The sequence below is a fragment of the Panthera pardus genome, unplaced genomic scaffold (genome assembly GCF_024362965.1).
Source record: "Panthera pardus isolate Hobbes unplaced genomic scaffold, ASM2436296v1 HiC_scaffold_8, whole genome shotgun sequence".
Classification (NCBI taxonomy): domain Eukaryota; kingdom Metazoa; phylum Chordata; class Mammalia; order Carnivora; family Felidae; genus Panthera; species Panthera pardus.
Genome location: NW_026527013.1, coordinates 58,462,852 through 58,490,634, shown reverse-complemented (window position 1 = coordinate 58,490,634; position 27,783 = coordinate 58,462,852). Strand labels below are relative to the sequence as shown.

Here is a 27,783-nt window from a genome sequence, read left to right as displayed (position 1 = left end):
CCATGAGGTCAAGGTTCATCCTCATTTAACAGATAAGGAAACAGGCTAAGCCCCACACCACGAGGTCAGCTGGGATGGGGGTGAGGGCCTGAGCCAGACCACTCTTTCCTTTCATGTCCCTGCCCTTCATTATTCTATCTCTGTCTGTACAAATGTAACTGGTGGTCTAACCTTGCCTGTGCATGACCCCAAACAGCGGCCACTGAGACTCCCTGTGCCGACACGGGGGCTGTGCTCCTCAACCCCCTTAACACTCAGAACTACAAAACGTCCTATGGGGGCGCCTGGGTGGCTCCGTCGGTTGAGCATCCGACTCCCGCTCAGGTCATGATCTCACAGCTCCTGAGATCGAGCCCCTCGTCGGGCTCTGCGCTGACCGCGTGGAGCCTCCTTGGGATTCTCTCTCCCCCTTCTCTCTCTGCCCCTCCCCTACTCATGCTCCCTATCTCAAAATAAATAAAACCTTAAAAAAAAAAGGATTAAAACATCCTATGTCCTCAGGCTGTACGAGCAGGATATAACCTCACACAGTCTGTCAGACGGCCAGGGATCAGGCACAGAAGTAAAAAGGGCTCTGGTCCTAAGGACTCTGTGTGACACTACTGTGAAATCCACACGGTCAGCTCTCTGCGTTTCAGGCAAGGATGGCAACTCGCTGCCTCCAAGACCAGCCTGGCTTCCTGCACCCCATGCCTGGTGTCCAGGCCAGCAAACCCCATGCATATCAACTCACCGCCATCCACGTGCCAGGCACTACGCCAAGCCCTGAGCCGACTTGTGACAGTCTAGTGTAGCGATACAAGGAAATCCAACTGGGAGCCCTGGGTAAGTGCTCAGCCACACAGTCTGCAGCCTCATGGGATGGACATGACCCGTTGGGTAGGGTCAAGAGATAGGTGGGGCTGTGGGTCAGCTCCATGGACACGCACAGGACCAGGAGGGCTTGGACAGAGCTCTGGGGGCTCTGAGGAAGGAGAGAGTTTGGGTGTTTCTAAACACAGACCCAATGTCTATGAGCTCCAGGAACTGGAGGTCCCCCAGGGAATCTAAATTCAGGAGCTGGGATCTGTGCTTTCAAAGGTTAAACACATGTTTCAATGCACAGAAACCACAGCAGATAAGGGGTGACTGCCACAGGCAGGGAGGTGATGGGCTGTGTTCACTGGGCTCCTGGTGCTTTGGAAGGGTGGACTTGCCAGGACTTATTTCCTTCAGCAGTAGTGGCCCAAAGGCCACATTATTAGGGCGGAACTTAATGTGCCTCCCAGAGTTTGCAGAACTGGCGTCTAGATGTTTTGCTGTCCTCAGCGACTCTGGACGCAGCTCCCTGAATGGACAGGACGGCTGACAGTTGACCCTGTGTGACCCTGCCACACCTGGGAGTGGCCAGACACGTCTAGCCTGGGTGCCTGTCTGGTCTGGCCCAGCCTTCTCAAAGACACCGCTGGTTTTCTGCCATTTGGTTTCCTACCCGTTCCCAGAGGAGATGGCCAGTGGCCAGGAAAAGGGCCAGGGGCACAGCACCTTGGCACCCACCCTGCAACAGAAGTGAAGGACAGAGACTGCACAACACACATTCCAATGCTCCTAAGCCCACCACCAGCTTCCTCATTTGCCAACAATTTATGCTTTGTGTCCCGTCACCTGATTCTGCATGGACCTGGGCACACAGATGCCAGCCATTGGTGAAGACACAGACTTACCTTTATCTTTGAATCTGTGCTCCTGCCACTGGTGCTTTTTTTTTTTTTTTAAGTTTATTTATTTTGAGGGGGGGGGGGGTGGGGGAGGAGCAGAGAGAGAGAGAGAGAGAGAGAGAGAGAGAGAGAGAGTCCCAAGCAGGCTCTGTGCTGCCAGCGTGGAGCCCAATGCTGGGCTCGATCTCACAACCACGAGACCACGACTCGAGCCGAAATCAAGAGTCAGACACTCAACCGGCTGAGCCACCAGGTGCCCCATCCACTGGTGCCTCTTAAACCAAAACATTTATACTCCAAAATGCCAAGATCCTTATTTCCAGCACAAGATGCTGACAGTTTAGGCTTGACAAGGGTCAGAAAAGGCAGGGCTCTGGTTCGAAGCATCCTTGCTTTGGGTTCACAAGGCTGAGGACAAGAGGGCCAGGAAGGACTCTATCTCCTCTCTCCGAGCGAGCACTTGTCTTTCTCCTAACAGGGCTTTCTGCAGTGAAAGAGAGCTTTTAGGAAAACAGAGTTGTAGGGAAAAAAAAGAAAACAAAAAAGAGGAAGGCCATTTCTGGGGAAGTATTTGCTTTGCACAAAATGGACAATGCCAAGGTTTGGTCTCTGGAGGAAACTAAAGAGTTAAGGGCAGATCAGCTGGCCGCTGCTCCTCCCCCATCAGAGTACCATAAGCCAAATGCTGGGGAGACCGCCTCCTCCTGTAGCTGCCCAAGGCGTGATGCCCCAAAGAACGAGCCGGGGAGACACGGCCAGGATGATGATGTCGTGGCTCAGGACTGGAGGAGGCTGGGCCACTGGACTGTCTAGCCGTATGCTTCCCTCCACCAGGACTCCCAGGGCAGTGGCCCCTCTTGCCGCTCTGAGGGCGCTGGAGCTGGTGGGCTCAGGATGGACCAATGCGCCTAAAAGGACCAGCTCATGACAACAAAGCTCCAGGGGTAGAGTGCCATGGAAGACACTGGTGCTGGAGCAAGGAGGACTGGGGATTCGGTCACAGACCCAGATGAGGGGGCAGACACCTCCAGGAACGCAGGGTACAGATATTGCCACCCTTTCTCTGTTCAGCCCTGCAGGGGCTTGGTGTGTGGAGAGTGCGAAGCCCTAGGTATGAGTTAACACCAGAGAGAGTCCGCGGAGAGGCCTGGGCCAGACACACTATTCAAAGGGCAGGCTCAGGGAGGGAGACTTGACTTCAGGGATTCCCTTGAAGTGACTTGTGGCACCGTGCTTTCCCAGGAAGGTAGCACCTTTGATTGAACCCTCTGTTCCTTCCGTCCCATTAGCGTACTGGTAGCGGGCGCGATGCCCCCATCCGGCCCTATCCCTTCCTGATTTTCCATGGCCTCCCTGCTCTACGCGTGGTCCTCAGACCAGCAGCACCAACAGCTCCTGGGGACTCTGGCCTGTCGGATCAAGGTCTGCATTTTTACCGGACCCCAGGGTGTTCTTGTGTGCCCTGCGGTTGGGAAGCTGGCAGCTGCTGTGTCTCAGGGAAGCACCATGAATGCCTCTTCCCAGGCCCCACCATGAGAGATTCTGATTGAATTAGTCTGAGGTGGGGCCCTGGCGTCAATAATTGTGTGTGTGTGTGTGTGTGTGTGTGTGTGTGTGTGTGTGTGTGTGTGTTTTAAGTTCCCTGGGTGATTTCAGCATGCAGCCAGAGTCGAGAAAGTGTTCTTGTCTTCTTCCAGTTAGGACAGGGTTGGGGGTGCCACACAGACATCTCTGAAGGGTACGCTGCCCTTTTGAAGGAGCTATGATGAAAGACAGAGATGTGTGGATGGCCCTGACCCTCAGCTCTTTTTCTAAAGCTGTGTGGTAACTTCCAAACCACATTTCTAACAAGACGAACTGGGTAGAGGCAAATCTTTTGATGACGATACTATGGCTTAAAAAAAACACAAAAACCAAAAGAATCAGGTGCTTTAGCCTCTTCCTCCCCCCACCCCTGCCCTCCGGCATCCGAGAAGGATGCAGGGGCAGGATGCTTTGAGCAGTTGCAAAAGGTATGCCCTTTCCCTGCTGTTCTTTTAGGGGTTGTTTATTTCATTAGCCTAATGGCTAATGGGGGGAGGAAAGTGTGAGGTGGGGCAGAAAGAACTAATAAGCAGGGGCAGTGGGTTGACTGTGGTGACGCAGGAAGCCAGGAGGGCTGAGCAGGGCGTATGAGGTAAGGGAGGGTCACGGAGTAAGGACAGTCGGGGTGGAAAGAGCCTGAGAGACCCCACTCCCTGAGGATCAATTTTGTCCAGGCTGCTGCTGCTTCCCACCATGAGCTCCCTAAGCCTCCACCGTCAGCCGGGAGAGCCCCACACCTGCTTCCAAGGGTAGGCAAAGGAAGCCGACAGAGGTGCCGGGGAGGGGTGCGGCTCACCCAAAAGGAATTTGAAATCGAAGAGAATATCACTCTCGTTGCCATTTCAACCACGCTCTTCGGATAACCCTGCGGGAGTGTGGAGAGAGCCTCAGATCCAGCTCAGGGGAGGGGCAACTGCAGACGACCTTCCTTGACGTGAGACCCCCCCCCGCTCCCCGCCACAAAATGACCCTCGCAGGTGAAATCGGGTTTGTGCCACCTTAGAGCCCCCAGTGGTGCTGGTTTAGCAGGGACCCCAAGTCTCATCACTGGAGGATAACTGGGGGGGGGGGGGGGGCGGGACCTACAGATAATGGGCACAAAGTTACCAGACCCCAGCCCTGGAAACAGGAGACTGGAAGCCAGGCAAATTTGGATTCGAACTCTGGTTCTGAATCACCAAGAAAGTCTGTGGTCCTCAGCTTCTCCATTTCTCAAATGGGGACAATGAAACAAAGTTCTAAGGGCTGCTGTGGGGGTTACCCAAAACCTGGTTCCCACAGGGCTCAACTCTAACTGCCCCACTGCTTTCTGGCCCCAGGAGAAGCTCAGCAAATCCTTGCTGGTTGACTAAAGAGAGAGCACTTACTGATGCTGTTCAGAATGAAGACTTCGGGAAAAGTATGTGACCGGCAGCTTTGCCACAGGCATCACGGTCACGGCCAGAACCCCAAGTTAGTGCACCCACAAAAAAGGACAACTCTCCCAGAAGTGAGGCCCATCTCCTGATGAGTGAAGGACCAGAGTGTGTCACCGGGCCTTGACATGCCCTTGGGGCATTCCTGGATTAAGTGCAGTGCCCATCACTTTAAATAGTAGTGATTTGCACAAATGCCTTTATTGATCCAAAAGGATTTAATGGCTCCCTAAGATCATTTTTAAGCTTCTGCCCGTGAAAGACTTGACATGAGGGAGGGAATTGTAATCACTATCTTCTGAAGTGGCTCCAGCAGGTTGACCTGTGCAAAAGGGGCCAAAACTCCAGGTCTTTTGTGAGGGTGACACCCATGCAAGGGTCGGCCCAGAATTTCTTGGTGGAGGGAGTGCACCGTCAGACCCGCCAAGACTAGAAAGTGTCCCGTGCCTTTTCTGCAGGCCAAGCTGGGGAGGATCGAGTACCTGTTCACTGCTGAATGCCCAATGCCTGACACATAGCAGGGGCTCCCCAGAGATGTGGGGCAGGGGGGAGATGACTCATTCCTTGAATGCCAAGTGTTTAGACGTCTGAACCCCATGGCTCAGTCGGTTAAGCATCCAACTTTGGCTCAGGTCATGATCTCTTGGTCCGTGAGTTCGAGCCCCGCAGCAGGCTCTGTGCTGACAGTTTAGAGCCTGGAGCCTGTTTCAGATGCTGTGTTTCCCTCTCTCTCTGACCCTCCCCTGTTCATGCTCTGTCTCTCTCTGTCTCAAAAATAAATAAACATTAAAAAAATATTTTAGAAGTCTGAACCCCAGCTACGACAGGCGCAGGTACCTACAGGAGAGAGGTAACAACTCCCCAAGGTGCCTCGTAGCTGCCAGATTCATGGGCCAGTTCATGACCACAGTTTAAGTCCTGGTCCCTGGATCTAACTTTAAATATGCTTGAAAGAGTGGCGATTTCCCATGCTCCTGCCCTTTTTCCCTCCATCCCCAGTCCCTCCACTCCCCCAAGGGCCTTTTGGAGCCTAGTGACTAAAAACAGATGAGAACTGGGCTAAAGTCAAGGGAAGCTGACCTTAGGCATGTTTCGGGGTAAAGGGAGCATCCTGCTTTGCTCTCTGGCCTGAGCTGGGGCACAAGCTGACCTTGAGCAAGACAATTGGCCTCGTTTCCTTGTCTGTAAATTGGGAATGGTTTTCTCTCCTTACTGGGTGGTGACGGAAAGGAAATGAGACAATACGAATCATGCACCATGTGCAAGGTTCATAGCGGCCCTCTTCTCTCTACTTGGCCAGGTGCCCTGGCTGACAGGGAGTAGAAGCATCTGGAAGCATTGGACTGGTTCTTGCATCCCTGACCCTGGACCCCAAGGGACAGCGTCCAGGCAAGAAGCAGAGAAGATCATTTACAAGATTACCCTCCTGGCAGGCTGAGCCCCTGTCCTGACCCTAGGCACTGCCCAGGGGGATTTGGGGTGTCCCCCGCTCCCAGAGAAGGGAATGGCTCTGTGATCTGTCCCACGTTGCTGCCTGCTATCCCAGGGCAAGGCCAAGTGAGGACGTCCAACTCTAGCTCACACACCCTACTAGCTGGGCAGTCAAGGGTTTCACCTCCATACCCAGGAACGACTCCAGCCCTAATGCCCCCAGGGTCTGGGATATGGAGCCCGTCCCCATGAAATGGCCTCATAAGCAGCCGAGACTCATTCTGATACACTGGATGTTGTGTCCAAATTTCTCCCGCTGTTACTTCCCTTATGCAACCACATTCTAAACACAGACAGTGTTTGGGGGTCAGAAGCCTCTGTCCTCCTTGTCTGTTCTCCAGGCCAAATATACCCCAGCTTGTTGAAAAGGGAACACAGAGGTAAGACCCAGATGTGTGCAGGGTCTGGTGTGTGTGTGGGGGGGTATCTGGCAGGGGGATCTAGTGCTCTTACATTCCAGGGGGTGGGGCTGTCATCTTCCACATGCCTGTCTATACTCAAAGACTCAGATGCCTCATGCTGCCTGCTTTGATGCTTTTGCGAATCTCTCCAGCAGGAGTTTGGTGCCATCAAATAAATCCTTGGAACAGTCCACGGGCTGAGCTCTGGGAGAGGAGGCATGAGGCCAGGACTTGGCCCTGGGAAGCCCGCTCCTCTGCCTCAGTTTTCTCAGGTGGGGGTGGTGTCTGAGAACTTGTTAGAACACACAGACCTCACCCAACCCAGGACCTATCCCGAGCTCTTCTCCTTAAACCTGATGGGGAAGGAGCCACACAGGTATCGCTAAGTAAAACAACCAAATTAAAGCCAAACCCACAAAAACAAAAAAGCAAACCAAAAGAACAAAGCCAACAGAAAGCACAGAGAGGTGTATTCTCATCTGTGTGAAACACAGGAACGAATGGAGGGTGTGTGGGCAGAGGTGGACACTCGGGCTGTCTGCCTCCCCTGGGCCGGGAGACTGCTTGCTGCATAGCCTCATCTTTCAAAGTTTGAAGTATATGAATGTGATATTCTAACGATGTTTAAATTTTAAACAGAGATTCTCCTAAACTCTTTCAGGAAGGTTGTCAGACAAGACTAGATGTGTGCGGGGTAATCAAGTCATCTGGGGGCGGGTAGGCAAATGAATCACAGAATCCGTCAGCCAAAATTGCCCAAGACCCAGGGGCAGCAACAGATTTCATGGTGGGGAGGATGTGTCCTTAGGTCTGGGGGCAACAAGAAATCCAATTTGTCTCGGTTAATAAGAGGAGACCAGCACCCCCCAGGGATGGCTGGCTCCTGATGTGACAAGGTGATCTATTAGCACAGGGCTCGGAGAGGTCACGGCGGTGGCCTCGCCCAGAAGTTCCACCTCCGCCAGTGACTCCGAGAGGAAGCCTTGTGGCCCACCTCCGGGCCCTGCTACCATGACCCCCTTGTGCACTGTATCCAGAAAGCCCCACGCTCTCCAGCATGTCTCTAAGGGAAAACATCCACGGCAGAACACGCCTATTTTCTTCCGTGGGGAAACATCCTAGATGGAGAATGGACAACCCCGGATTCAAATCAATCACACAAGCTGTGTGATCCTGGGGAGTCACTCACCCTGCACCAGCCTCAGTGTTCCCTGTTCACAGAACAAGGTCGCGACCTCTCCCTAGCGCCTGGGACAGCACAGGACAGCACATGTTTGACACTCAGTGAACTGAGTAAATCTTCCTGGATCACACCACGTGGATGCAGCTCCTCTGTGATCCTGATCTTGCTTATTCTACTTGGACAAGGACCCTTGAGCGATTTGGCCTCGAGTTACAATCCTGGCAGGAGCTGTCCAGGAGGTCATGCCTCCTCTTGCGTGTTGAAATGACCGGGAAGTAGCCCATCTGTGCGTTCGTTCCCTGTGGTTCTGTGAATTACCTTTATTTCTTTCCACGCCGGGGTGGCTTCTGCCTCCACTGCTGTCCTCTCACACAGCACTGAAATTTACTCACCATAGTTGACTTCAGTAAGTGGGTGGCGATTTCCTTACAATGGAGTAAAATTCTATTCTTCAGCAAATTGAGTAAATCATTGTTCTCTGGTTAAACTATCAGATAGTTTCAGGTTTCTCTCTTGCTTAGCCTGTCCCCATTTCATATTGGTGACGTTTTTCTGTATCTAACCAAAAGCCTGTACACGGGACCTCCCAACCCATCTCTGGCTGTGGGCTGGAGGCAACACTTTGAAAACATTTTTATAAGGTTTCATTCCCTGTACTGTGCTCCCTGGCCTGGGTCCTCAGGAGAATATTGCAGGCATCAGAGCTAAGGCGATTATTTAAATGGCCCTGCTGTCATTTGACTGTGAGGCCAGGGAAAGTAGGGTTAAGCTGTGGGCTGATGGCTGCCCAGTCCCCCATGGCCTCGTGACCCCTCACCCCTCCCTTCAAGCCCTTTGAGAGTCCGACAACTGGCTCAGGAGGCAGCAGCCCCACCGGGCGCTGACCTGAGATCAACCCTTTCCTTGGGACCCACAGGATTGGGTTCTCCACTCTCATTCAGTTATGCTCTCCTTAAACCCCCAAAAGGTGGGTCCATAACATTCCCACCCCAGCTTCCCAACAAGCAGTCCTGCTGAGACAATGGTTTCATCTCTTTTCTCAGGGAGAGAAAACACCTGTTCTACCTCTAGGTGGTACAGTTGACCCTTGAACAATTCGAGGGCTGGGGGCGCCGCACCCCCCGTCCAGTTTAAAATTGTGTGTAACTTTGACTTGCCCAAAACTTAACTACTAATAGCCTAATGTTGACGGGAAGCCTCACCAATAACGTAAACAGTTGATTAACACATATCTTGTATGTTCTATGTATTACATGCTATATCCTTACAATAAAGTAAGCTAGAGAAATAATGTTGGTAAGAAAGTCGTAAGGAAGGTAAAATATATTAACAGTACAGTGTTATGTTTATCGAAAAAACATCTCTGTGTAAGTGGGCCCACGTAGTTCATTCCCGTTGTTCAAGGGTCACCTGTATTTGTCAGCTCACTTGCCTCGTCACAGTAGGTCAAAGCCCCAGAATCCAAGAACATATACCTGTGTACCACTGTGTAACAGTATGACCAGAAAAACAAAGTGATGGATGAAACAAAGCAATGAATCATTAGAGTCAGAGGGAAAGATGCTCTGGGCTGGAGCAGAGCCACAGTGAATACACCTCTATGTTACAATTCCAAATTGCCTGCAAGTCCACTCACCGTGCACTTTTGGTTGAAGTTGGTAAATATTCAGTGAAAATCAGCTTGAGCCTGGCACTTGACTTGTTAACAAAGGTTATTTGGCTGGATTCCTAACACGTGTGTCCCCTTTTCTCTTTTTAACTCTCACCAGTAAAATATGCGCAAACAGGAACTCATTTTTCAAATTTTGTCTCTTGGAAAAAAACCACACCTGACTTTAGAAAATCCAGAACCCCAGTGGCAACAGCGTTTGATATGTGTCCCCACCTTCACCCCGTAGTGCGTGACATCCAAGAACGGACTTCAGCCCTTCTCCCCAGACTCTAGCTAATCAGTGGACGCTCCGGGTCCCCAGAAGTGCAGGACTGGCACAGAACTGGAAATCCATTTACCTTGAAAGTTGTTGCAGACTCAGGACTGGCAAGAACCAAAGGCGAAATGAGGACCATGCCGGAGAAGAGGCCCGGTCTCTCTGCGGCCGTAAGGATGGTGATGGCACCTCCCTGCAAAGGAAAATGCACGGAGGCTGCTTTCACCAGCACACATGTCTCTAAGGAGCACCATCCTGAGCTAAGTCCTGGCCCGGAGCCCTGACGAGGTCTACCTTGGAATAGACACCATGGAATGTTGGATAAACTGGATCTGCAATTATTTTATTACACATGTTTTTTTCTCTGGGTTTTCCAAGAGCAAACATTTCAGAGAGATATAAATAAGGTTCCTGCTTGTGGGCTGCAAGTTAAATAACACATTCCTACTTCGTTTCAAGCCAAAAGCTGGCAGACCCCCAATTCAGCCATTCCGTCAGGCTTAATATGAGATCTGTGTTTTTGTGATCTGATTAGAAGAAGAGATCACGATACTTTTTTTTTTTTTCCCCTCTCTTCCTGGTTCAGTAAAGGTCCCAGAAATTTAGATTAGGTTCCAAGAAAAATACTTAGTGAACACGAATGGTGCTGAAATCATGAGGTCTTGGTTGTTTGCTGATGCTGAGGGTAACTGGAACCAAGAGCTGAAGTTGCAAATGCTTATAGAACCCAGGTAGGTAACAAACGTCAGAAGCAAGACAGGCTGTGATGAAGGGGCAGCATCCCTGCCGCAGAGTGAAAAGTCCCCCGCTCTACCCCACATCCAAATTGGATCAGTTCAGAGTTCTCTGCCAGCCAACGTGTCAGGTTGTGCCCTTGGGGCCACCAATTTGAGGACCACGGATTTAAAGATGACACATGGTTGATTCTTAGAGGATTTTACACATTTGAAAGATTAAAAGGAGTCTGGGTGACTTTTAAGGAACTGTCTCCCTGGGGAGACTATGTCCCTAGTTCCCATCTGTGCTGTACAAGCTGGGGCAGGAACACGGGGTCAGGGAGCTTCCCCTGTGCTTCTCACTGACCCACGAGGCAGCCCCGTTCTGAGAAGTGGGTCTGTGGGGAGAAGGGCCCTTGGGGGGCCTCCCTGTGAAATGGCACTGAGGGGCCAACAGAGCTCAGAAGAAACACTGGTTTCCTGAGAGGTCCCACACCAGAGGTCCTCAGTGAGGACTGGCAGGCAGCCTCCTGGAGCCCTGGGCCCTGATGGGAAGGAAGGGGCCCCTGACAGCTCTGTCTGGGGCTGTCTCCAGGATTCTGCCCTGGTCCGTCCTAAGCACTAAATTTCCCGGGAACTCCAAGTGCAGGGCATGCAGAGGCAGACGTGCCGGCAAGGCAGAGAGCACCCGGGGTGGGGAGGTGGGGCTGCCTCTTCCCCATCACTGGGTTATCACACCTCACACCCCAGGCTGGGGATCCAGCTTGACCTGGGCCGGGTCTTCCTGTGCTCTCCTTACCATGGAGTGGCCCAGCAGGAACACAGGAAGCCCCGGGTAGTCTTTCTGCATGATATCCACGTGCTGTAGCACATCCCTGATGAAAACGTGGAAGTCGGACACTACCATCCTCTCCCCTTCGCTCTGTCCATGGCCAACTGGAAGGGAAAGGGAGACGAGAGAACCACAGTTACCGGGAGGCTGACAAAGCCCAAGCTCCGTGACTTCCCCACAGGAGTTACCAGCCGCTCTTTACCGAGGACCTGAATGGGGTCACCCCCTGCCCCCGTCCCTTGAATCCTTTCTTTGCAACCGCTGTCTGACGTGGGAATCCTCTCCCCATTTTACAGCTTAGCAAGTTGAAGCACAGAATGGTTAAGGAACCTGCCCAAGATCACACGACCAGGAAGTGACGAGCCAGTGCACAAAGCCGGCCCGTGCGGCCAGGACGCTTTCCTTGTTTCCAAGGAAAAAAGAAAAGGACAGGTGTACCAAGTCTCACCAGGCCCGATCTTCCACCAAGTGGCCGGGACTAAGATTGATGGGGCTTGGAATTTTCTGGGGTTTTCCCACTTTCTTAATCCTCACAGTTGTGTTTCAGTGTTAGCCTTTCACCAGGTAAAGTGTTGCATCCTGTCACCTCACTTTACAGCTTTCAGTGACGCTAACATGACAGATATGCGTTAGGATGAAATAGTCAGGTGCACTTGCCAGAAATCTCGACGAAACCGCAGGAAAACTAGGTCACAGTGCATTCCTCCTGGGTTTTATTATCTGCCACGTTTCTGGGCTGTTCGTTCCCCCTTGTTCTTTTCTTAGGGTCTCTCCACGTTTTCCCTCTCTGAAGGACATCAGTCGCTATAGAAACAGCTTGCTCGCTGCCACGGCTTCCTTATTCAGGCTGAAAGCCACTGATGCAAGTATTTGAAAATCACAAAAAAGAACAGGGGCCACACAGCCAGGGTATCTGCCCAAACCCTTCCTGCCACTTCTGCAAGGCACCTGTCATGGTAATAATGATAGCAGCACCCATTTCACAGATGGAAAGGGTAAGGACTTACTTCCATGAATCCCTGGCCCTGGTGTCCTGGCCCCACCGCCGGGGGCAGGCATGCGGGGTTGCTGCACACCAGCTCTGTCACCTGCTCAGTGGCACCCTCTACTCTCTTGCCCCTCTGAGAATTTTTTCTCCCTTCTTATATTCATTTTTATTTTTTTATGGTGTAAAATATACATAACACAAAATGTACCATCTTAACTTTTTTTTAGCATACGGTTCACTGGTATTGAGTACATTCACAGTCTTGTGCTGCTATCACCACCGTCCAGCTCCAGAACGTCCCAAACCAAAACCCCACACTCGTGGTTATGGGCTGAATTATGTCCCTCCAAAATTCTGGTGTTGAACTCCTAAACCCCCGCAGCTCACAATGTGACTGTATTTGGAGGCAGGGCCTTCAAAGGGCGGATCTCATTAAAAGAGGCCATTACGGTGGGTCTTAACCCTATCTGACCGGTGTCCTTGAAGGCAGAGGAGAATTGGACACGGGGACATCAAGAGCACGTGCACAGGGGAGAGACCATGTGAGAACATGGGGAGAAGACGGCCATGTGCGAGCCAAGGAGAGAGGCCTCAGAAGAAACCAGCCCTGCCCACATCTCAGTCTTGGGCTTCAGGCCTCCAGAGCTGTGAGAGAATAAATGTTTGCTGTTTAAGCCGCTTATTCTGGTGCTTTGTCATGGCAGCCGAGCCGACTGATACACCCATTAAACAACAATCCCCCGTTCCCCTCCCCCACCCCCCAACCCCACCCTGCGGTCCTTAGAATATAGTTCAGTAATGATATGGCCAGAGTCTTATTTTTCAAGTTCAAGTTATTCAAATGTGTCATAATTATTTTCTCTGTGTGCTTCTAATTTGATACACAATTAGATTCATTAATTTCAAAATAAATTCGATTCCAGCTCTAAGTTTTGCTTTTCAATTTAATTTTCTTTTCCGAATATGTACGCATTGACCTGCTACAACAGTTAGAAATTTATAAAAAGATTCAGCCAGCTATGTCTTGCTTCTATGCCTATCTATTCAAGCTTTCCCTCTTGTTCCCTATGGTTCACCACTCTAGTCATTTTCTGGTTTTTCCTCAAAGCGTTTCTTTTTTGCAGAAATATGAAATTCGTCTCTCTTTTTTAAGATACGTTTTTTAAATGTTTTATATATTTTTGAGAGAGTGCGCAAGCAGGGGAGGGTCAGAGAGAGGACAGAGGATCTGAAGCGGGCTCTGTGCTGAGAGCAGCGAGTCTGAGGTGGGGTTTGAACTCACAAACCATGAGATCATGACCTGAGCTGAAGTCAGATGCTCAACTGACTGAGCCACCCAGGTGCCCTGATCTTTTTTTTTTTTTTAAGTAGTGTTCACATCCAGCCTGGAGCCCAAGGTGGGGCTTGAACTCACAACCCTGAGATCAAGACCTAAGCTAAGATCAAAAGTCGGGTGCTCAATCGATTGAGTGACCTAGGCACCTTCTATCTATCTATCTATCTATCTATCTATCTATCTATCTATCTATCTTTCTATTCTTATTTTCCCTCCTTTCCTACATTAAAGGTAGCACGCCACACGTGACTCTACAACAACTCCCCCCCCCCTACTTTTAGCATATTCTGGAGATTATTCCGCACCACAACCAGGCCACAGAACTCTTTTCCATTCTGTTTTCCTGCTACGTGGTACTCCTTCTGTGAGTGAATGAAAGTTTCTTCAGACAGTCTCTTATTGCAAACTATTTGTGTAAAGCCAATCTCTTGTTGATTACACAGTTGACTGTAATGAATAACCCGGGGATGTCATGATGGGGAAGACGCGCCTTCAGGGTGTAAGTCTAGACACGGGGTTGCCAGGTTGAAAAGGACGTGTGTGTGTCACTTTGGTAGTTTTTGCCAAATCTCCCTCCACGTGGGACGTGCTGTCTTTCCTCGATCGGCCAGAGATGGGAGAAGGCTGGTCTCTCTCAGCCTTGCCAACAAAGCGAGTCTGGATTTTTACCAGTAAGATAAGAGAGAAAGGGTAGATAGAACATATCCTCAGGAACAAGTTGTATTTCTTTTGTGATGAACTGAGAATTCATGTCTTTGCTTATTTTTTCTGTTAGGGTCTTACATTTCATCTCGGTACTTAAGAGTTTTCTATATGCTAGTTATTCATTCGTACTTTGATTTTGTTTATGCTGTGTGTGGCTGTGCAGAAAGTTTAATTTTTTTTGTTTTATTATCTTTTAATTTTTTTAATGTTTATTTATTTTTGAGAGAGACAGAGCATGAACGGGGGAGGGGCAGAGAGAAAGAGGGAGACACAGAATCTGAAGCAGGCTCCAGGTTCTGAGCTGTCAGCACAGAGCCCCATGTGGGGCTTGAACTCCCCAACTGTGAGATCATGACCTGAGCTGAAGTCGGACGCTTAACCTGAGCCACCCAGGTGCCCCAGAAGAGTTTTATTTTTAAATAGTCAAACGATCAATCCTTTCTTTTCATGGCTTCTGAGTTTTGATTCTTGGTTGTAAAGGCTTTCTCCACCTCAGGGTTCTAAGGGAGGTCAGTCACATGTTGTAAGTTCTTTTACGGTTTCATTTCAGTCATATGTTGTGACTTTACGGTTTCATTTCTTTTTTTGTGGTTGTACATAACATGAAATTTACCTTAATCACTTTGAAGCGTTCGGTTCAGTGGCATTAACGATACTCACAATGTTGTACAACTGCTCCCCTCTATCAAGCTCCAAAATGCAGATGGGTCTTAATTGTCTTAACAAAATTCAGGAAAAAGTCCTTCATGACCTCATGGTGAGCTCATTCTTGTCATACATGAAAGTTCCCTTTTTACTTGAATCTAGTCTATTTATGGATTTCTGTTCAGTTCCGCCAGCCTGCTTATTTGTGAGTTAGCCCCTATTATTAAACATGAGAGTATCTGCCCATCCTTTCTACATATTAGGTGCAGGAGGCCCTGGTCACGCCCCAGGTTTGCCCTTGCTCATGTCTGTGGCTCCTGTGCTCTGGCTCTCCTCCTAATGAAGATGTCTCCTGGCTACACAGTCTCTGGCTCCAGGCTCTTTCCAGAGCTGCAGATCTGTCTTGCCATCCCCTGGTCCTAAAGATTCCTGACGGTCACATGGCCCCTACACTGCTTCTCAAACGGGCTCCCCTCCTGGGTTCCACATGGTGGTTCACGGCCCCATTATCTTTCTGAATCATTCAGGCCAAAACAGAGCTGTGGTCTTTGACTTTCATTCTATCCCTACATCCAGCTGGTCCCTGAATCCTTCCAGACTTCCAGATGCACAGCCTCCTGAACCAGTCTTCTTGTTTGCACAACCACATCCCTCGCAGGCGGTGAGACCCTTGTTGCCTTTCACTGCCCACCCCCTCCTCAAGCTCTCCTGGCTCCAACCTGCCTTGTCTTCTGGGCACTGTTCTGATCTTGAAGTGGCCAGACTTTCCCCACTTTTCAGAACTCAGTCTGCACATTCCAGGCCAGCATTCAGGGCCTCTGCTAAAGGCTCCCACTCGTCCCTCTGCCTCCACAAAAAGCACATTCCAAGCCACACTGCCAACCACCTGCCCACTGTTCCTCAAAGCACATCCACTTCCTGCCTCGTGCCTCTCATGGAACAGCCCTTCTGCCACAGTGCCCTCACTCTTGCACCAGGCCAGGAGCCAAGTCCTTCAAGACCAGACTCAAATCCTATCACTTCCATGATGTCTGCTGCAATCCCCTGGATGCAGGTGTGATTTTTTCCCCTTCCACACTCCCAAAGCACTTCCGGTCTCCATCAAACATGGGTTGATGAGACTTTCCCCCCTTTCTCTCCTCCAGCATCCCCCCACCACGGACTGAGGGCCCCTGGAGCCAGGGTGACAAAAGCCCTGATTAGTGGCTGACCCCCCACTGCACTCTGCTCTGGAGGATTCTAAGGTGAGTCTGGCTGGACTGGGCAGAAAAGAGGGCTGTGAGTAATTAGTGATGTCTGCCACAGGCACGAAAGAGGAGATTCGGCAGGCATGGACCCCACATTTGCCAGGCTGTCCTCGTGAGCAGGGATCCTATTTTATTCATCTGCATATTCCCCAGGGCTCTGTGCACAGACCCCACGGAAGGTAGGTGCTTGATTAATGCCTTTCACATGAATTGTAGGCAGTATTTCCATAATGGCCACTCATCAAAGAGATTTAACCCCATGACTCCACTTACAGTTGATGTGATTCATTTCCCTTCCCACCGAGTAGACTGAGCCAACTGAGCACTAGTCTGCATGGGCAATTCAAATTCTTCTTTCCCTTGTATCTTTTTTTAAATGTATTTATTTTTGAGAGAGTGAGAGAGAGCGAGCGAGCACAAGTGGGGGAGGGGCAGAGAGAGAGAGGGAGACACAGAATCCGAAGCAGGCTTCAGGCTCCGGGCTGTCAGCACAGAGCCCGACACGGGGCTTGAACCCACGAACCGCGAGGTCATGACCTGAGCCAAAGCCAGTCGCTTAACCGACTGAGTCACCCAGGTGCCCCTCACTTTTTAAAGAACCCTGCACCACAGACCTTCATCCAACATATTTTTGTCTTGTTTGCCTGGTTTCCCTACGTACTTTGTTTTTTATTCTGTATTTTGACACTTAGGCCTCTGGTTACTGCTGGCCCTAGAGGGACTGTCCCTCCTAGGGCTAGCCAATTTCTAGAGATGGGAAAGAACTCATCTGTGAGCTAGCCTTCCAGAGCCCACTCACCCCAGGACCCCGCCTCTTTGGCTCCTACACTCCAGGGTACTAACCCCCTGCCCTAATCACCCCAGGGCTAGGTACCAGATAACTAGGGACAGCCCTGAGCCCCAGAGCATGCTGAAATTATTCAAATCAGTCGATTCTATGCCTCTTCTCCCGCCTCACCTGTTCCCCCAGAAACCACAGTCAAGTTTCCTGCCCCCACTTTCCCCTCACTCTCTCTCCCTCCTGATGACCCTGGTGCCTCTTTGGGTGACCCTGCCTGGTGCCATGTTTCCTGTTTCTAGGGATCTATGAATATAATAAATTCTTTTTTTGTTTATTTTCGAAAGAGAGAGAATATGTGGGAAATGGGCAGAGAGAGAGGGGGACAGAGGATCTGAAGCAGGCTCCATGCTGACAGCAGAGAGCCCGATGCAGGGCTCACATTTGCAAACCACAAGATCATGACCTGAGCCGAAGTTGGACACTTAGCCAACTGAGCCACCCAGGTGCCCTTGAATATAATAAATTGTTACTTCATGACAGTCACCTTTGTGTCTGTGTGACTTACCACACCTGATTAAAACCAATCTTAGTTACCCTTAAAACTCTAGCCCTGTTTTTGATGAAAAGTAAACAGTCATTCTTTGTTGAATGATTAAATAATCCCAGTCTCTCTTTGTCTCATACAAAATACTTCTATTTTCCATGCTATTACCTACCACGTGCAAAAAAAAAAAAAAAAAAAAAAAAAATCCGTGAGAAGGATCCAGAAAGCTGATCATCCTGTTAACGTTAGAATAGAAAGAAATGAACACCCCACTCCCCTTTTCTTAGGGGACCAGTTCTACTCAGTAGTCATTTTGTTATAGAAGAAAAGGTAACCCACAGCCTTAAGGAAGGGAAGAGAGTGTAGGTGTTGACAAAGTGGTAATAACAGCACCTGACATTCGCACAGCAGTTCATAATTTACAAAGCCCTTTCCCCAGAGTTTATTCCATCTGATCCTTGCGACTCTGCAAGCGAGGGATCCATCTCCCCATTTTCTAGCACCCTCATGCTCGGCCCGCCAGCACATTAGAGGCCGCCAAGGACTCCAGCGTGGGGTCCAGTCTCCAAATCCAGTGCTGTGACTGTCACGGCTCCATGCAAAACCTGGGCAGGAAGCAGAAGGTTCGGAAGCTGATGGCATGAAAAGAAAAGCCCTTCCTGACAGGATAAAGGACCCGTTGTGAAAACACACAGCTGGCACCTTCCCTCTGAGCTGGTGCCCGGAGCTGCTCACACCTGAGGCCAGTCCTGGGAGTGGCTGATTGGCTCACTCGGGGGGGCTCACACTCCCCAAGCGGCTGAGCTCTTTAGCGCCTGCACACGTGCAAACACAGGGGCGCTGGGAGGCATCCTTTGAGAGCCTTCACAAATATTAGAGAGCGGGGCACGGTGGGAACATCCAGGCTGGGCAGAGACCGATATCTAAATTGAATTGAACCACGAAAAACAGCAACAGACGTTCGCCGAACACCTCGTGTCTATGAGCAAACTGTGTTCACACGTGTTACCACGGGCAGACTCTGTAGGTGCCCCTGCAAGCTTTACAGACACGAAGGCACGTTTCTGGGAGGTTCGGCAGCCTGCCTGGTGCAGGGCTGCCTCGAGGACATGCCGTCTGGTGCAGGCCGTCCTCGAGGACACCCGGGAAGAACAGCCGGGTCCAGGAAGGGCAGGGTGAGTGCGCCCCCACCCCGGGCACAGAGTGGACAAGGACCCTGGGTGAGAGGAAGGAAGTGTGCTGCCTTGGGGCGGGGGCCACAGTCTAGGTACGGCATCTACCCAGAGAGGGGCACCGAGGACAGTTTCACAAAGAAGAGTGACATGTGCATTTCTTTAAAAATTGGCTTCACTTGATCCCTTTTGCCACAAGACCATCATGAAAAATGCTGTCCAAGGATTTGTCCACCGACTACATCTGTGTCCCCCTGGGTATAAGGGACCCCAACGCCGCCTTGGCTCCAGCTGCCAGGAGTTGGGAGGGAAAGATTCATCTCCGGGTGGAGGGAGGGAGTTGTCGGGGTGTGGAGCCGCCCCCAGGGTCAGGGGGACTGAAGACACAGTGAGCCACAGACTTTCCTCAATAAAAGATATGTTGCCCTGACCTCCACCCACATGGAGGAGGGCAGCCTTCGGCTCAGAGGCCGGCTGGCAGCACCATCCGCTTTCCTTGCAGACAGGGAGACTGAGGCCCACAGAAGCTGGGAAGGAAGTCCTCGTGAAGCCTCAGAGTGGCAGAGCTGGTAAGCCACACTGTACCTTTACCATCAAGGGAAGAGATACAGGTGTTACTTAAAATGGGGGCCTGTGGATACAGGTGTCAGCATCAGACCCACGCTCTCCTGCATCAGTCCCTCTGCCTTCTGAAAGGCGCATGTCACCGAGGCATGTCTAGAATGATAACACGGTTTCCACGAGATGTCACGGGCCCCAGCTCCCAACTTTGCCACCTTCTGTGTGAACGCAGCACCCTGGCATCTCTGGTGAGGGGGTCTATGGCAGAGCCCACGGCTTCGACTGCCCCAGCTCCCATCCCCAGTGTGAGGGTTTCTGCACAAGCAGAGAGCTCTCCGTGTTTCTCAACTCTGCCACTCTGGAGGTGCCCCCCACCCTCCAAGGTGGCTGCCTTCCCACAGGCCACACAGGTGGCCCCGCAGGATTTGCTCAGCCTGCCAGAAAAACCAGCTCTGGAAAGACAAACTAACAAGAAAAGAGCTTTGGTCTTGGCCTTGGCCTAATTCCCCATCACCCAGAGAGATCCAAGGCGATTAGCTATCTAGCAGGCTGTTGCATTTATTCACATCAGCCCGGTGATTTCAACCATTCCTGATGTTCCTGGGGAGTTTTCCTCCCGTGGGCAAGGCAGCCACGGGAGGGGTGTGGGGCTGACTCAGAGCCTAGGCTCCAGAGAGCTGGCTTTGGTGTTCCTGGGGACATCAGGCTGATAGGAGGACGGACCCTTGCTCCCACTGCAATTAGGGTATCGGCCCTGCATTCCTGGCCACCCCACAAGAGGTCAGCCATCACCAGGTGGGCGGGGCCCTTGCAGGATGTGTGGTTCAGACCAACAAGACAGATGGTCACTGTGGAGCCTCTGGCTTTGAGAACCTTGTGGCTGGACCAGCAGGAGCCAGATGTGGGAGTCACGGCTACTAAAACCCAGAGGGCGTGTGAGCTGTGGATGAGCTACCAGAGAGGAGCAGGCACAGTTAGGGGCAAGGAGAGGGCCCTCCTGAAACCCCTACTTCTGAGTCTAATGTAAGCACCAGCTCATATACGCTACAGGAAAGGGAGAAACCGGTCCAATCACTTTGGAAAACATTTGGGCATCTTGTAGGGTGGAAATTTCATGCTTAACAACCCGACAATTCTACCCTAGGCATAAATACACCCAAGAGAAATCTACGTGCGTGCCCCAGGAGACAGGAATATGACTGTGCAGCAGCCTGTGGTTGTAGCCAGAGGATGGACATCTTGTAGCAAAGGGGACTACTCTACAGTCAAAGCAGTAAGTTAAAGCTTACACGCAGCCCCATGGTCAAAACTTAGCAACAAAATATAAAATGAAAAAAGCAAGTCATGAAAGACTGGGGAAGTGTGCAGTTCAGCTATTTTACATAAAAGCTAAAAACATTAAAAAAAAAAAAACCCAAGGAAAAGCCAACAATGTATCTTTTTAGAGTCTTACACCTAGGTGATAAAAGGGTAAAATAACAAAGCAAGGGAATGAGACACACATTGGAAGAGGATGGTTATGTCCGGTTTCTTGCCTGAGTGTAAAACTGGAAGATACGTACCCATCTCATAAAGTTGTTGGGGGAATCAGTGAAATCGCACAGCATGCCCGGCATGTAACAGGTCTTCAGCACAGGCCAGCACATTCCCCTGTCCCCACATACGGTTTCAGAGGAGAAAATTCACAAACCAGCTCTCCAAAGAGATGAAGGACAGCTGGTCCGTGGATTTCTTAGAGACGAAGCATCAAACTACCTTTCAGCTCGACTTCCTGCAAACTAAAAATTCCCAGGTTTAACATATAACAGACCCTTTCTCCCCCTCTTCCAAAACATGAAGTTCAATCTGCCATGTCCTCCACCCGATTCCAGAAATTCCCACGTGGGGCTCTTCAGTTGCTTGATAAAAACAAAGCGATGCTGCAACCCAAGTTCAGCTTCTATTGAAACTCGGCCAAAGTCTACTTTGAAAAAACAAAGGGCAATGCGCACAGTGAAGTGGATTGCCTTAAAAGAAGCGCAGATTCATTTCTCCAGGACGTGAGATCATATATGTATACACGCAAACACACACACACACACACACACACACACACACACACACACATTTTTTAAGAGAGAGAGCGTGCTCATGCAAGCAGGGGATGGGCAGAGGGAGAAGGAGAGAGAGACGATCTCAAGCAAGCCCCGTGCTGTCACCGCAGAGCCCGACACGGGGCTCGAGCTCATGACCGTGGTATCATGACCTGAGCTGAAATCAAGAATCGGATGCTCGACTGACTAAGCCCCCCAGGAGCCCCGTGATAACAAGTCTAACCTGCAGGATCACCGTCTAACGTAAAGACAAACAGGCAAAAGCCAGAGGCTGCCAGGCAGTAGAAGACTGGGGTTAAGGCGGAGGGCTGGAGTCAGCTCTGCCTCCCTGTGACGTGGGGCAGGTGACCTTGCCTCCAAAGGCTCGGCTTCCTCACCTCCAGGGAGGGGCACTCACAAAGCCCACTCCATGGGGCGCCATGAGGGCTAAGGGAGGGCATGAGTGTAAGGTATGTGGCACACAGGAAGTGCTCAATAAATGCTTACTGTCATTATTAGGCACCTCTGCATTCTTTGCACTGAAACATGTGTGGTGTTGTCAATTCCAGCACAGGATACAGTGAAATCAGCCACTCCTCTAAATTAGCATTAATTATGCACTAACATGTCAGCAAGGGAGACCAACGTCAGAAGTGCCCTTGGTTCCTAGAAGTTTGGAAATGATGATTTAGATCTTTCCTATTGATTCCTCAAGCAGATGCAGGGGCAAGCCATACCCTAGGAAGACTTGTTTCCTGAATCAAATCCCTACCTCCTAATGAGGGGTGGGAGTCCCGCGTGATAACGGTGAAGAGGTGGAGGCTGGGGGCCTGGAATCCGGCCGCAGGCTTTTCCCACCCACTCAGTCTTGTCAGGGTAATGGACAGGCAGAGGGAGACCTTTGGCAGAAGCCATCTGCCAGGATCCTAGGGGTCCTGCTAGCTGGAGCCCCTGATCCCTGCTGGCCCTGCCTGTGAAGAGGTTAGAGACCGGCCCTCTGGCCCTCTCTGCCCACCCTTACCACCTGGGTACGCTGCTCATCTCCCAGCATGGAGGGATGGGTCGTGGTCCTGCCGCTGCCAGCCCAGCGCCCTGTGGAGTGAGTGTTCCCCAGCCATCCCGGCTGCAGGGCACCAAGGTCTTTGTGCCACCGGGCAGTGTGACTGCAGGATGGTGCTAGACCTGGCTGCACTGTCCCGTATGGTAGCCACCAGCCCCATGTCTGGGGAGAACCCAACAAGCACTGAGGTAGCCGTGGAGTATGGGGTTAGGTAGGACGACTCTGGGGTTAGACTTCCTCGGGTCAAATCTGGCTTCGTTATAGTAAGGCGTCATGCAGTGTGTTCAACTTCCTTCAGCTACAAGGCAGGGGGCAATAATTACCCTACCTGACTTGGACTGTTGGTAAGATTGACTGAGATAATCTGCACAGAGTCCTCAGGTCAGTGCTGGGCATAGAGGAAGTGATCATTAAGTATTAGCTGCAGAAATAAGAAACAAAACAAACAAACAAACAAAAAACAACACCCACTCCTGCCCTCGCTGACCAGAAATTACTATCAGTAAAGTTTGGTCTTGGGGCGCCTGGGTGGCTCAGTCGGTTAAGCGTCCGACTTCAGCTCAGGTCATGATCTCACGGTCTGTGAGTTCGAGCCCCGCGTCGGGCTCTGTGCTGACAGCTCGGAGCCTGGAGTCTGCTTTGGATTCTGTGTCTCCCTCTCTCTCTGCCCCTCCCATGCTCATCCTCTGTCTCTCCCTCTCTCTCAATAATAAATAAACGTTAAAAAAAAAAAAGTTTGTTCTCAATTCAATGGCTTGCCAGCATGAACTGTGTGAACTGACCTGGGAAGACCTCTAAGACACGTCATTGGAAGAAAAACGTCAAACTGTGGAATGATACCTAAATGGCTCTTTTTAACAACCCACAGACTCATGCTCTTCCCTATGGCCAGCTGCCCCTCGAGTGCCCTTGGTCAGGCCTGAGCCTCCTGCTGGGACACCCAGGATGCGTGCCTTACGAAGGGCAGAAGGTTTAGGTGGAGGTGGCCACGGCTGTACCTTTTGGCAAGAACAGCGGAGCGTAATGTGACTCCTTGTTCGGTCAACACCCACTGTTCCCACATCCGGTCCCAAAGGGCATGTGCTGGGGCGTGGGGTGGGGAGGAGGTCACTCCTGCTAATGGACAGGCCTTCTCTAACAGGGCTGCTGCAGGAAGACAGAAAAGCAACCAAATAAATGTTGCCTAAATGCCTGCTGTATGCCTGGTCTTGGTGAGGCACTGGGAGCCTAGAGTTGATTCGTAATTTGATACATACTATATCAATAGCCCCCTACCCACTGTTACATAATTTGGGGATTGTTGTTGTTGCTGTTGTTTGTTTTATTTTAGGGAGAGATAGAGAGAGAGAAGAGAGAGAGAATGACTCTTAAGCAGGCTCCACATTCAGTGTGGAGCCCGATGTGGGGCACCATTCCAAGACCCTGGGATCATGACCCGTGCTGAAATCGAGAGCTGGACACTCAACTGGCTGACCCACCCAGGTGCCCTTGTTACATAATTTGTACTTGTGATGTCTACCGACTGCATGATATCCCATCAGGGGGATAAAATCAAGACTCACTTAACTATTCTCAAGGGTGAGGCACTGAGATTGCCCTCAATCTTTGCTGTTATAAATAACAATGAGATGAACATCTTTTTACAGACATTTATAGAATTGTTAGGACTGACTTGGCAAAATGGGAGTTCTAGATCAAAAGATAGGACTATTTTGGGGAGTCTCCATCCATAGAACCAAAAATGCTTTCCAAATGGACAATTTTGTTGCCAGCAAAGGGTGGAAATCTGAGCTTTCTCACATGCTTGTGTGCACAGGGAGCCGGGCCTTTGTTTGTTATGGGGGAGGTGGAAAACCCACTTGGTTTCCAGGCAAGAACCCTATGGAAATATCCTTTTGGTCTGAAGAACACGTAGCTCAAGTCACATATATATTTTTTTCTCCTCCACCTTTGGTAGGGAGCACAGAACCTACATGTGACCCAAACAAGGGTTCATAAAATAACCCAGGCACTGGGTTAACTCACGTGGACTCCGGTGCAGGTGGCATCTGTGTGACCGCACGGGCCATACCCAATGCACCCAAAAGTGAGGTGACTGAGAACCAGCTCAGAGGCTGCCTATGTCATCAAGCCATAGTCTTCCTGTTCCAGCAACTTTCTCAAGATGGTGCTGCACCGTCTGATTCCAGTGTTTAACCTCAGTGCTTTACTGGGATGAGAATGCCCACGTCCCCAAATTGCCTTCCGGCTCTAGAGATCACGGTTTCAAGGCCTGTTTTCCAAGGAAGGTCTCGTTTGCTTTCCATGCTCCTGTGACATCCAATAAGCAGAAACCCCATTAGCAGCGGCATATTGCATGAGTGTAAGAGCTTCAGACCAATGACAAGTTAAAAGCAAACTTGCATCCTTAAGCTAGCAGCCGAATGGCCATTTGCTGCCATCAAGAAAACGAGTTCGGTCATCAGCCTACACAACCCCACTTGTGCTAAAAACGTCCTCGTCAGGTTCTGAGAGCAGGGAGTAGGGACGAAGGGGGACTCAGAGTCACGGGGCCAAGGGGCTACAGAGGCGATATGATCCAGGCGAGACGGGGCTGTGTGCCACCAGGGCAAGGACAGCGTGTGACCAGGGGCGTTCCGCCTCTGTCTTCTCTCTTTTTACGAACCATGCATATGGCAAAAAGTCCGAGATCACAGCTTGTTGGCCTGAAAAACAGTTTGTTTCCCTCAACAAAAGCCATTTCCTCCTCTTGTGTTTGCTGATGGTCCAGGCTTCCTTCCACGGACCCTTGGAACAGCATGTTTTTGTCTCCCCAGCTACAACCACACGAAGTTACCTTCCACTAAAGGAAACCGCCCTCCGCCGTAGCTCTCTGCAGCATCCACGTACAAGCTCAACTTTATGAAGGACATAAAGACGGACATTAATTTCTTTACTAATTGACGACAGCTTGAAAAAGGTATAAAGATGCCAGAATTCAGCATATGGGCTATGGAAACACATTTTGGCTCAGTTTTGTTTTTTGTTTTTTTTTTTTTGTTTTTAGCTGTTGCAACACGCTTTATAATGTAACCAGCTAGGAGGCTGTTAACGGTGCGGCATTTTAGAAATAATGCGTTTTCGGGATTTCGTGTTTAGAGGGTTTATTTGAAAACATCCTACTCTCTACTGTATAAATAAGAGAAAACAGCATGACAAAAAGTGTCATAACTAAGGTTCTTGGCGTCTAACAAGAGGATCTTCTGCATCAGGCTGGAGGATGAGGACTCAGTTTCAGAGAACTGAGGGAGGCTGGCTCCCACCATGGGACTAGCAATCACCTCCCACGTGTCATGCCTGTGGGGACCATTCTCCTGTTCGTTTTCCGTCTCACCAACAGATTCTGGGTTAGCCAGAATCATCCAGAAATACCAGACCTTTCACCCACATAGTTCTGACCAAAGTTGAATATACAGAAAGTTTATAAACAGGCAACAGCTGTGGGGTGGGGTGAGGCGCTCACTCCCAGAAACTTCCAGGATGTGATGAGATCAAGGACTAAAAAGCCCGTGAAAAAAAAAAATAACAGGACGCTCTGGAAATTCCAAATAACGCTTGAGGCAAATTACAGCACACCATGAGATTACTCCATGACAGCAGCAATCCCAAGGGTTTGAAGCTTCAGAAAACGTTAAGTATATTTTTAAAAGCCTTCGTACATTTAGAAGCAAAGGAAAAATGTCACAGGGACAGGCAACAAACAATGTGCCAAATCAGGCAAATCCCTGACCTGACCCGGCTTTCACAGAACACATTGTTTTAAAACTATTTTCCCCAAGTCCTTCAGATCGTCCTCATTTTTGTTGGGAAATAGATTAAAGAGACTCTGTTTCGACTTAGGTATTTGACCGCACACAGTAAACCCACTGACTGACAGTCAGTCTGGAAGACAATAGGAAGGATCTGGGTTCACGTCCTGACCGCTGCTTTGTAGCTGTGCGAGCTTGGGCCAACCACCTGGCTGCTGTGATCCTGGTTTCCCGTCCCTTACGACTGCCCCCAGGGATGGTGGCTGGCAGGTGGCTGAAGGTTACACAAGAGAGCAGGTGAAGGCGGCTGTCGGCAGCAGTGTCTGTCCAGCCTCCCCAGCACGGCCTTCCTCCCTCGCCTGAACGGGGCTGTGGGTGGCCCGGGGTGGGGGGGGGGGGCGCTGTGCCCAGAGCAAGCTCCCCTCAGAGACAGTTGTCACAAGCCCTCCCTGTGAGCGGGGGCAGACGAGCCACGGCGGATGAATGGAGAAGGCCAACTGGGGCACTAATGTCTTCCGGGACCCGCTGTGAATCTGCCTGTTCTTGCCCACCTTGCTAACAAAAGTGCATCAGCTTGAGGCCAACGCGAAGAACAGGGTTCAAATAGAATGGGACACCTGGCGGGGGCCAGGAGCTTGCGAGAGACGTGGCCCACACGGGAACAGGTGGAAATGGCAGCGTGCCAGCAGGGCTGAGGGGAGCAGGAGAGACCCAGCTCCTGGGGTTGCTCAGATGACCCAGCGTCCGGCTAAAGTGGGAAAGTCTTCCAGGCTCTGCTTCAGGGGAAAAAAAAGCGAAACAAAAATACATGCAGCCACTGCCACCGAGTTTTCTCATATGGGGGCCCCACACATCACTGTTGCTGCGTTTGTCCAAGTCCGTCCAAGCTGCTCACCATCCCTGAGCAGATGGCAGTCACCCTTCTTCCGAGAGCGAAACTCTCCCTGTCGTGGCTCGCAGGTCCTGTGTCCCCCGCCTCGCTGGCCCAGAGGGTCTCTCGTCACCGCTCCCCACCCCCTCACTGCGTGTGGGGCTCCGCTCATCTTGTCTCTCCCCTGGAAGGCCCCCAACTTCTCCCTGTGTGCCTGGCCTCCCCAGGCCCAGTGTCCCTGCTCTGTAGTGTAACGTGCTCCACACCATAGAACCACACCCCCCAAAGACGGTGTGCTCCTTGGGGGCAGGATGCCTTATCTTTGTGTCTCCAGCATCTAGAAAGTGCCAGGCCCACAGAGAATGCTCAGGAATAAGGGAGCTAGTGAGAACCCAAGGTTGTGGTTTACGGGGTCACAAATGAGAGGTTCACTGCAGGGAACTGACTGCAGGGTCTCATGTCCAGCCCAGCCCCAGATGGGGACAGTCACAGTGTCTTCCATCAGGTGGCTGTCCAAAGACTTATGAAACATACTTCCAGGCTCCCTGGGGACCTCGGCTTCCACCAAGACACCTATCCAGTTTCTCAACGATGGTCTCAAAGGAAACACTCAGACCCCGTGATGGGTCTGACTCTGTGATGAGTCCACACCCAAGGTCCCTGGCACTGGCTAACAGACTCCTGAGCCTGCACAAGTGACTCAGACACATCACAGAAAGGGGGGGGGCTGCCCCACAGGAGCAGGACTTCATGAGGGAAGGGGCCC

The 27,783-nt window shown here is 50.9% G+C and overlaps 1 protein-coding gene across 5 annotated transcripts in view; it reads right to left on the bottom strand.

Annotated features, from left to right (window-relative positions):
- The window catches only part of MGLL (monoglyceride lipase), a 162,283-nt gene that overhangs the window by 22,665 nt on the left and 111,835 nt on the right, over nucleotides 1–27,783 (bottom strand). For 4 of the 5 annotated variants that reach the window (XM_019430943.2, XM_019430941.2, XM_019430942.2 and 1 more), the window contains 3 exons: nucleotides 11,215–11,351; nucleotides 9,782–9,892; nucleotides 4,078–4,146 (listed from right to left, as the gene is read on the bottom strand). In XM_019430943.2, coding sequence (XP_019286488.2) covers nucleotides 4,078–4,146; nucleotides 9,782–9,892; nucleotides 11,215–11,351 — 317 coding nt within the window. The remainder of the gene's footprint in view (nucleotides 1–4,077; nucleotides 4,147–9,781; nucleotides 9,893–11,214; nucleotides 11,352–27,783) is intronic. The other variant, XM_019430939.2, reaches the window with a different exon arrangement.